The sequence below is a fragment of the Cebidichthys violaceus genome, unplaced genomic scaffold (assembly GCF_023349555.1).
Source record: "Cebidichthys violaceus isolate CVI_PGR_0920_01 unplaced genomic scaffold, fCebVio1.0.p SCAF_540, whole genome shotgun sequence".
In the NCBI taxonomy this organism is placed as follows: domain Eukaryota; kingdom Metazoa; phylum Chordata; class Actinopteri; order Perciformes; family Stichaeidae; genus Cebidichthys; species Cebidichthys violaceus.
In genome coordinates this window covers 16,772-27,735 of record NW_027176751.1, presented here as the reverse complement: position 1 = coordinate 27,735, position 10,964 = coordinate 16,772, and the positions used below count along the sequence as shown (strand labels likewise).

The 10,964-nt window shown below is 42.0% G+C and overlaps 1 protein-coding gene across 1 annotated transcript; it reads right to left on the bottom strand.

Moving 5' to 3' along the window:
- Positions 1 to 349: 349 nt before the first annotated feature.
- LOC137888505 (solute carrier family 12 member 9-like) lies at positions 350 to 3,161 on the bottom strand (the record flags this gene model as incomplete). The annotated part of the gene is made up of 3 exons (XM_068731908.1): positions 2,939 to 3,161; positions 1,089 to 1,223; positions 350 to 487 (listed from the first exon to the last, which is right to left on the bottom strand). Coding segments are annotated over exons 1-3 (496 nt in total), but the record flags the coding sequence as incomplete, so codon positions are not given.
- Positions 3,162 to 10,964: the final 7,803 nt, after the last annotated feature.

Here is a 10,964-nt window from a genome sequence, read left to right as displayed (position 1 = left end):
ACCAAATAGTTTTGTTGTCTAAATCTAACTTAGTTGTTTCCTGTGAACTTTCGTAAGACAACAAAGAAAATGAGGAGTAACTTTTCCTAAGATATCATTTAAACCTCAGATTTTAACAGTCAGTTACTGAACACTGAAAGACTTTCTTCAGCTGTAAAATTTAACTTTTCTGTGATTTTCCATAACTTTTGACCGTGACCTAAACCCTCCTGGTTTGTTAATGTTGTTTTCCAAAGGATCCATTGTATTGAATGGAAAAAAACACAACTTCAAGAACTTCAAGCAACCTTCTTAAAGATAATTAATAAATAATAGTAATTACAGTAACTAACATTGAAATGAAACTCACCTTCAGGCACTCCGAAGGTGGCCACGATGGCTTCGACCAGCCCGAGCACGAAGAGAGCGCTGCCGCACACGTTGGCCAGGAAGAACATGATGCCGATGCTGCCGCCGAACTCCGGACCCAACGCTCTGCTGATCATGTCTGAGAGAAGAACGCTCAGGAAAAGTTCACATTTCTGTTCTCACAGAACCCAAGAAGCGTCGGCAGTGTCGGCCTAAAAGGTTCGAGGAGGGAACTTGTGACCAGAAGGTCGTCGGGTCAATCCCCTGGACCAGCAAGTGAAAGTGAAAAACCAGTCGCTTGCCCCTCCCTCATTGCCACCACTGAGGAGCCCTTGAGCAAGGCCCTTTAACCCCGCCAAAACAAAGTCCTTCCAAGCCGCATTAACAGCATGTTAATATATAACTCCACACGATCCACGTTTAATGAATTACTTTTATTTAATCGTCTGCAGGAAGTCACTGTTGCAAAAGCCAAGAAGACAGACGTCTTAACGCAATGCATGTGTGTTAACTGATGATGATGATGACGAAGATGATGATGTTGGACTGTCCTCCTGAGTGATAAACAGCACTGATTGGGGTCATTTACCAAAATGTCTGGCGGTGAAACATACCGGCCTCTATCTAAAAATAATGAACAAATCCACATACCATCATGTCATCTGATGGTGTGTGTGTGTGTGTGTGTGTGTGTGTGTGTGTGTGTGTGTGTGTGTGTGTGTGTGTGTGATAGAGGATACAATAGGCCCCTCCGGCATCCAGGGCTCCGTTGGTGGAGATGGCGCAGACCGACAGCACGGTCATGCAGATGATGAAGTAGGCCACCAGCAGCATGGCAATGGCTTGGTACAGTCCGGAATGACCCACCATGAATCCTGGAGTCAGACAAGACGGAACAACACTGATCAGCTGGTTAAAAGCAGAACTGCGGTCTAGGAACGTCAGAGTGGCCGAAGAGGGAAGTTTGTAAATTTCCCAATTTACTGTAAATCTGCACTTTCTGTATTAATCTGTAATGACCTTCCTGAAAACTGACCAAGTAGTTTCGTCGTCTAACTATAACCGAGTTGTTTTCTGTGAAAGCGGAAGTTTATTTTGAAAAGACTGCGCGCGTGTAACGAACGAAAATTTGTAAAAATTTTTGTTGTTGCATTGGCGATACACAGATATCGCCGTTAGGGTCAAACCTGAAACCAGACAACGCTGCACACGCGTGTGTCTGTACGCGGTAAATAAAGGCGGACACCAAAAAGCGGACGACCACCAGAAAGGTTCTCCTACGACACACACACACACACACACACACACACACACACACGAGCGTCTTCGTCATCGTTTGTTTCGATGGACTCTGCAGCTGGAACATTCACACAAGTTTCACATCCACAGTGAAACTAGACGGGCAGTTCCTGTGTGGAGTGGGCATGTTTGACTGTGAGAGCAGTAGCTCTAAAGTCCTACTACTGTGTGTGTGTGTGTGTGTGTGTGTGTGTGTGTGTGTGTGTGTGTGCGTGCGTGTGCACTATGCATAGCAGCTGACATCTCACGAGACATGTGGGGGAGGTGGGTGAGAGTGAGAGAGAGAGAGAGAGAGAGAGAGAGAGAGAGAGAAAACAACTTGGAGGTACAACAAAAACAGCCCGATAAGTGGAAGTCGGTCACATCAAAACGCTGCTTATTCATATTTTTTGGTCATTCTCATTTTTTTTTTATATTTTCAATGCTTCGACAGCAGGAATGTGTGGATTGCGTCACGTTGCGATTTACTAGCTTCACGCGCACATCTGTCACGGGAAACTTGTCACGCTCTCGGTGTTGAACAAACGGACTTTTCTCTGCTGTTGTAACTCATCGCGGATCAAGTTCAACAATGACTAGAACTAGACCGGTACAAACCGGTGCGTCACACACTCCTACGATTAATAACGCTTTGAGGAAACTGTTACAACTCCTCCATTGAAGCTCATGCCTGGTGTAGGACACACACACACACACACACACACACACACACACACACACACACACAGATTTCAGAAACTACAGAAAAGTGTGTAACGGCTGCTCTCAGACCGGTAAAACTGAAAATAGGTCCCTGATTCTGAGTCCTGGTGCGTATGAAACCTCCATAATTAATTTGCTTATTAATCCAAATCCCATTTTCATTTTTTTATCTTTATTTCAATTTAACAATTCTGACTAAAACAAAGTAATACTTATGATACATAGTTACAACACTAAACATGATATAAATACAATATGTATAAAATATAAATACACTATGCAACAGCAAGTATTCTGTGAGTGTATATAATACTTTAGTTATTGTGGATTTTTTACTTTTTTAACATTCTTTACTGTGTTTTTACTCGTTTATAATACTTGTTTTATGTCTATTGTTTGCACTATTTTGTATGCTGCTGTAGTCCTGTACATTCATTTTAGACTGATAAAGTTTTATTTTATAGCACAAAACTTTACCCACAAACAAGGTACCGTTACAATGTCATGGTTCTGAATGGGGTTCGGCGGAACCCACAGAGCGCTGCGCAGTGATTTTGAGTGGACCGCCGGGTATCTCCATCGCACTCACCTATGCGGAGGAACACCACCACGCTGAACATCGACAGCAGGGTCGGGATCACCACGCCGAAGAAGATGGAGAGTTTCTTCGGCTGCCGCTGCGGAGCGGACCTCCTCCGGCCGGCCGGGCCCGGCTGCTGCATCGGGGCCTGGCCGGCCGGAGGCGACCGCGGCTCGGATTCATTGACGCTGGTGGAGAGGCGGTAGTGGAGGAGAGGAGTCCGCTCTGTCATAGTGAAACCTGCCTCTTCACGAGCCTCGCGCCCTCATGGAGTACTCTAAAAGTACAGTTTGACACGTGCATAAACGTTTATTAAGCTCTACTTTTAAATAGTGCTAAAAAAAGTTAGAAGTTACAAGTTAGAAGTCCACACAAACTGTCCATGTCTAGAGCCTCCGTAGCGCTCGTGCCCTACGGAAAAGAAGATCATGTGACGTAAAAACGTCCACGAGCCACATTCACAAGCAAAACTTCCGGTTGTAACTTTCAGTATAAAAGCTAGTTCAAGTTCTTGTAATTAATAAAAGACCAATTGGGAAAAATAACATATTTCAACAGGAATATATACAACAAACGAATATATATATATATATATATATATATATATATATATATATATATATATATATATATATATATATATATATATATATATAAGAAGAAGAAAAAATACCTACAATTGTCAAGACTAAAGCTGCAGTTTCCGGTTTTGTCCTGACTTTCAGTATCTAGCTTGACAAATCCATCCCTTGAACTTCTTTTACAGCCTGTTGCTGACAGTCATGTGATCATGTGGACTAGGCCAATCAGAGCGCTGCATTCTTCATGCTACTTGCTGATGAAAGTAACTAAGGAATTGATTTGTTTTCTCTTTGACAATAAAAGTTTAAATGTAGTTATTTGTTAACACTTCCCAATACAAAAAAAGATAAAAGAAGAAAAATACTACATTTTTTTTTAATGCATTTAATTATTATTGACACATTCATTATATTTTTTTTCCGGTGTATAAAAAAAAGTCAGTATTTATTTCTTCAATGAAAACAGAGTGCAGACAAAAAAAATAATCAGACCAAAACTAACATGTTCCTCCTCTTCTTTTCACCTCTCTATTCTGAAAGAATGATGCAATGGCTCTTCACTAATGATACAAAAATGATACAAATAATACAGAATAGTGTGATAGTGCGATGATGTAATGGCCCACCCCCCCGCCTCACAAACGATCTTAAATCCTCCTCAGTAAATAAATAATATATTAACACACGTAACAGAGTCTCACGAGCAGAGTCTAACAGTGATTTAGCAAGAATTACTTATTTTACAAATATATTATACATGTGCATATATATATATATATATATATATACATATATATATATATATATATATATATATATATATATATATTATATGTTTAAAAAAACTATAATAAGTAATACAGACAAATTAACTGTCAGTGTGCATACACCGCATATACATACATTCAGACATCTTTGGACTTTTAAGACTGATGTCATAAAATCTCAAATAAAACATGATGAACTTAAAATGCACTCGTTGATTTTGTTATCGTACACAGCATGGATCCCTGCTTTAAAAAACATCTGAATGCCTCCTCATGGGGGCGCTGTTGAGTGCCTTAAAGGGACAGTGTGTACGACTTGGCGTCATCTGGCGGTGAGGTCAGAGGCCATCCATACCATAATAACACCACTTTAAGGAGCAACGGAAGTCAGTGAGTGTTTCACAAGCATGTCAGAGAACTACGGTGGCCTTCAGGGGACATAAAAAAAAAACGTGAAAGGTTCTCTTTAGGGCCAAACGTTTGGTTTTTCCCTTCTGGGCTACTGTAGAGACATGGCAGTGCGACACACCGGACTCTAGAGCACCTGCTCCCTAGGTAGACATGAGGGGCTAACGATTCTTAGCTTCAGGTGATTATACACTGCTAAAAACATAGTTCTGAATATTATATTATATTTCTGCTAAGTGTACACTTGTACTACCAAGTGTATCTTTAACTGTATGTTTTTGAAGGTCTTATTTACATTTAAATGTGTTTTTTTAATGCCTTCTTTTCCTCCTTCTTTTTGTCATATGAAGAGAGTTGAATATAATATTAAATATGAAGTGAGTTACATTTGCCAGCCTTCCACAGTTTAAAAGATGAAGATGAAGAAGAGATGAGACGCCCAGCACGGAGCACCTCTCATCCAGCACCCACAGAGGGCGCTGCAGCCACAAGTTTCATGTCACACAAGCAGAACCAGCAAAGCGCCCAACACTATGCTCATTTTAAACGCTAGTGCAGGTGGCGCACATTACAAAAATACATGTTTACATACATGGGAACAAATGAGTGTTTGTTGGGGTCTGACTGAAAGCCAAGGTGTGACAACAGCATTCTAGTAGGATTAGTTTGTTGTCCTTTGTTCTGCTTCGGGGACGTTGTCTCGGAGGTCAACAGCGAGGCGTTCCAGCTTTCCCTTGAGCAGGTTCCTGTACTGTTGTAGCACTTTACTGGTGGAGTTCACGCTGGAACAGCTCCGTACTGCAGAGCGGGGCGGCGTCACTGTGCCGTTCTGTAAGGGCCCGGAAGTGGAATTCATTTAATATACACAAGACAAACATGTGCAGACATTGGGAATGAAGCACGTGATAGCTAGGAAATGTTCTACTCGGTAAAAGAGGTCGCGCTTCAAACGACGGGAGCGTATTTAAATACTGGCATTTCACGTGTTTAATTGGCTCAAAATCATAATAAACATACGCTCAGTATTTAGTTTACTTGGTTCCAGATCATAGATTATACATAAGAAGTGGTCGCAGTCGCCGTGACATCACCCATTGCTTTGTGTTCTTTTTGAAGCCTCGCGTTCGGCTTTTTGGCTGGCGCCATCTTGGATTACGGCTGTCGCCATCTTGGATTACGGCTGTCGCCATCTTGGCTTTTTTGCAACCAATGTAAAAAAAACGTCCTATTGTTTAATCCAAAATCTTTGTCTTCCGCCTTTAATTGTCGTTTCACTCTCTCTCATCACATGCATACACATAGGTTTAGTGGCACCTAGTTTTTTTAGTGGACGTCTACGTATAACATGTTTAAAAGTGCACACTATACAACGAACAACGCGTATTCACGTTAATGAGTATCACCTGTGTCAGAAGCCTGCTGACGATGGCCACGTAGTTCGCGATGTGACGCTCCAGTTTCTCCAGCAGTGAGGTCTGACACTCCGACGTGGACCGAGTCTTCGTCTCCTGCACGCCGTCTCCAAACAGCCGGAGGGCCTCGACCACCTCCGCACACTTCTGCTGGAGCTGGAGAAGCACAACTGTCACAACGTTCCTGTGAAGTTAAAGTAACTGGCCTTTCAAACTTTGATACTCGGTATCCAAATTTTATCTGCTGCAAAATGAAAGACTGGAAACTAGAGATTGAGACCATAAACTCATGTTTACAATGTTTACTGAGGGAATAAATCAAGAGAGAAGTAGAGTCATTTTAGACTAGACTTCTATACAACCAGAGGAGTCGCCCCCTGGTGGACACTAGAGAGAATGCAGCTTTAACACATGAAGCTTTGGCCCAGAGGTTGCCGCCTGGGCTGAACTCGACCTAAATTCTAACATCAGTATGCTAACATGCTCAAGATGACTTGTGTACCTGCCATTCTGAGCATGTTAGTTGGCAAGCAAATAAGGAAGACATTGTTTGAATTTCCCCCCGAGGTCTTTGAGAATATTGCCAACCTTTTTTATTGTCATGTTTTTCGCTCAATTAATCTTGATTAATGACCTAAACCAATGCTTTTAGCAGTACCTAGATTTTAAAACGGTCTCTTCTGAGGAAAACACACATGATTTATAATTTATTTTTTTTCATGTTGATATTTAAAATGTGCTAGATCCTCAGCAGCAGGTAGATCTTTTGAAGATGAGAGGTGATTTGTTTTGCTTCTAAACCACATAATTATTTGTGTAAAATGCCAACCAACATAATATATTACTGCACTTTAAAATTACTTTTGCATTCCCTGACAAGTATTCAACGAAGTTAAAAAAAACCATCATAGCAGCTGTCAGTTTTTGCAACCGACTGCCAAATTTATGAATGACAGACAAAGTGGAATTTGTGTGTACGTGCTTGGGTGGATGTCACAAACGTACGGTTTTATTTGCCCATTCTGCTGCATGCATCCAAACACATGGCAGCTGCACAGGGGAGGGCAGAGTGTCTGCACCCACGCAGGCAACCTGAGTACACACATCAATGAACAAAGAAGCTTTCTTTTACATAAAAAGGGAACATTTATTTGTGGGGGTTTTTTTTACACAGAAACACGTCTATTCGTCTTTACTTAAATCAACATTATTGCACAATTCCTCACCATGTCTGTCCTCAGCCCCTCGATCTTTCTCTCCATAGTTTTCCTGGCTTGACGGTTGCACCAGAAGTCAATGGGTCTGGCCTGGACAAGATAAATCACTCCAATCAGCAGCAGGAGGAGTCCTAAGGGAGCACACGGCGGAGATGACTGACAAGCTGCCATTTGGACACAACTATGGGCTTTACCTGCCCGTCTTAGTTTATTCATATCCGCCCCCACCCCCTTTTTTTTTTGGTTGTCCTTGGTTGAACTCCTGCTCAATAGTGTGAATTACATGTGCTTGTATCTCCCACATGTGTTGCCCTGACAAGTCTCTCCAAATCATCACGGCCACATAATCTGACATAAACACAGGTTTTGTGAAATTATTAATGAAGTGTTGCAGGCGGAGGTTTACCGCGCTCTGTTGTCCGTTTATGGAAGTTCCTGTGAGCTCCTAATAAAGAGCGTGGATTATCACAATGGAGTGAGGCATTATATCGCAGCCATATTCCAAACATTAACATGATCTCTACCATCTTATTTGACATCCAAGCGATACATTTACACCACTGTAGGTATTGTATAAACCCACAGTGACACCTGATCTCCCCCCTTTATAAATAAGTAATACAATACATGGAATGTAGTCCAAGCAGTCGACTTACTGCTATAAGCCATAACCCGATCCTGGGTGCATGGTGTCCCTCAGCTGTGCTCTGTCAACCTGCATCCTTCTTCCATTCATGCTTCACAGAAAATGTAGGTCAGAATCATTCCGTATCCATAAGAAATTCCAGATTTTTCCGCGTTTAAAAACTCAAAAGCAAAGTCCAGGATCACGGGCCTGGTGAGAACCCCGTCCAGCTGCTTTCTCTTTGAGTATAGCTGTGGCAGTGGGTTTTATAAACTTGTGTGTCATGAGTCAAACCGTGACGCGCATTTTCAAGCTTTTTAGAGCGAGCAGGTTTTTTATTTGATTTAGCACAGAGTTAATGTTTGACTCTGGATGCTCAATGCAAATAAGACAAGAGAGGCTCCACGTAGACCCAGTTACAACATGGTGATGCAGCTATTGGTTCATGTCATGCTAGACTATAAATGGCCTGTATAATATATACTACTACTGTTACTACTACGACTACTGCTAGGTTGTATTAGGAAGATTGTAATGTACACTATATCTCCTTTCCAGTATTCTCTCTTATAGCTCTGTTTTGGTCTCTACCAGCACTTGATAGACATATCTGGCTCTTTTGCTCATAGATGCTCATCTATGTTTAGCAGCTAGTCGCTAACTTTTTCTGTCTGCTGTTTTGTGCTGGGCAGGTTGTGTACAGCGGGCTTATCACAACTTTGTTTGTTAAAAAAAGCTTGTGGCTGGAAACAAGGTAAACGAGAGCGGATGTGGCTGGCTAGAATACCAAAACAATGAGCTAAACTATGCAAAGATGGGAACCATTAATGCTAATTCACCACCATGTGTAGCATTCAGGCGTCAACCTCTGAGTCTGAAAAGTGAAGCCAAAGCTGAAGTGTCTTTAAAGCTGCATTCTCTCTAGTGTCCACCAGGGGGCGACTCCTCTGGTTGTATAGAAGTCTAGTCTAAAATGACTCTACTTCTCTCTTGATTTATTCCCTCAGTAAACATTGTAAACATGAGTTTATGGTCTCAATCTCTAGTTTACAGTCTTCTTCAATACAGCATGATGTTCATTTAGTACATTATGCTCCATTTAGAGTCAAACAGACCAGAAAGCAGGGTATGATTTAGGGGCGGGGCTACACTGTGATTGACAGGTTATTTCCATGGCGTTATCCAGGGAGTTATCCGTGTTTTCTTCTTACAACTTTAACCTTTTTCACAGTGTTTTCAGTTCATGAAAGTTAATTGTAACATTTTGGTGGCCTAAAAAAGTCTTTTGTGCTCCGCCCTCTCATTTCAATTCCAAAAAAACCAAGATGGCGACGGCCAAACTGTTGAATTCAAGGCTTCAAAACCATAGCCCTGAAACCAATGGGTGACGTCACGGTGACTGCGTCCACTTCTTTGGTATCATTTGAACATTTCTGACTCTGGCGCCAACCAGTGGTAGTATCAAAAAAGATCATATGGCAGACAGCAAAGCATGCCATTTTCCACCTCTACTAATGCCCACTGAGCAAACAACAACACTGCTAAATATGCCATCGGAACAATTTGGAGGATGCTGCTAACGTGTAAAAATTCTACCTCAAGAGAATGCTGTTGCAAAAGAATGTGAAGTTAAATGATCTACTATTGCATCAGAGTACAATACTACGTTCTTTATTTGCAAATCAAAGGGAAAAAACCACTCAGACATGACAGGCCATGCTAAACTTTACAACAAGGATCCTGCCTGAAGGGATTTGCACAATAAGGTGCCTTTGCATGCCCTTTTTTCCTTCAAACTGTCAGCTTTAATTGTTTTTACCCCGGGGACAAATGTAGTGTTTTGATTTGAATTGAATGCTGTCTGTGGAGTGTGACCTATTGTGCAACGTTGTCATTTTCAGGTGCTGTCCTACTGCTGGAGAGTGATTGTGTGGGGCGGGTACTAAAGATAGCTACGTCGTCACCAAGGCTCTCGTAAAGTTGAATGTTTGGTCTGCCAAAAGTGGTTCAAACTGATCAAGGTCAGTCATTAGGCATTAACATGCAACATCTAGTCCCTATCATCCTGAAAGCCTGGGGGCACCGTGAAGATTTCATCAGACCATGATATCCATGTTTCACAAACACTGTTGTGACTCATAGAAAGGATTGGGATGACGCTATTCCACTTGTTTTTTTGTTTTTTTGCCCACTTGTATCATCCAGGCAACAAAGTTGTGACTCTTTTATACCTGGCTGTACCATCGCTACTGAATTCTGGTCCTTCCATTGCAGAGAAGAAACTCAGTGAAACCCACTTTGTAATCCAATCCCCTGACATGCAGGCGATGTTGACAGTGTGTCGTGTCAACATGGTGACACCATGAGAAACAAGTCATCCACAGCCCACGATGTGAAGACCAGTGTTCAAAATATTCGGCCCCCCTGAAAGCCTCTTTAGTAAAATTTTGGGGCGTCTCTAATATCATAAGACAATTGAGTACTTCAGGAACAGCACTTCTGTGGTTATTTTAACCTGAAGGACAATCATTTCCTGAACTTAACTATGTGATTGTGTTGCCTAAACCTAACTAACACGTGTTGCTGGACTTTCATAGAAAGAATCTGAAAAATGAGAAGTAACTTTTCGTAGGATATCATACGAACCGCTGTATGAGGATATGATGAGGAACTCAGACTTCTGTCTTAACTCATGGCTTTCTCCTGACTAAACCTGTACCAATCGAGCAGCATACGAATCGAGTTAATCCAGTTAGACGGGAAACCGTGAAGAACCACACATGAACCACCACGTTACCCTCCACAGTATTTGAAAGCCCTCCCTACGCTGACCTCAGATCCGGCCCCCTTACATTGTATACAAGTCGAAAAGGGTCAGTGAGCCGTCTGCTTCTCAACCAGCCGTGATTTAAACAGCTGTGACGAATATATTTCCTATTCACGTCATGTAATCCTGAGAGTAGCCCACTGATGCTCCTCCACGAGGGAGGCACAGCTGAACCCGACCAGGGGGGGAGAAAATGTG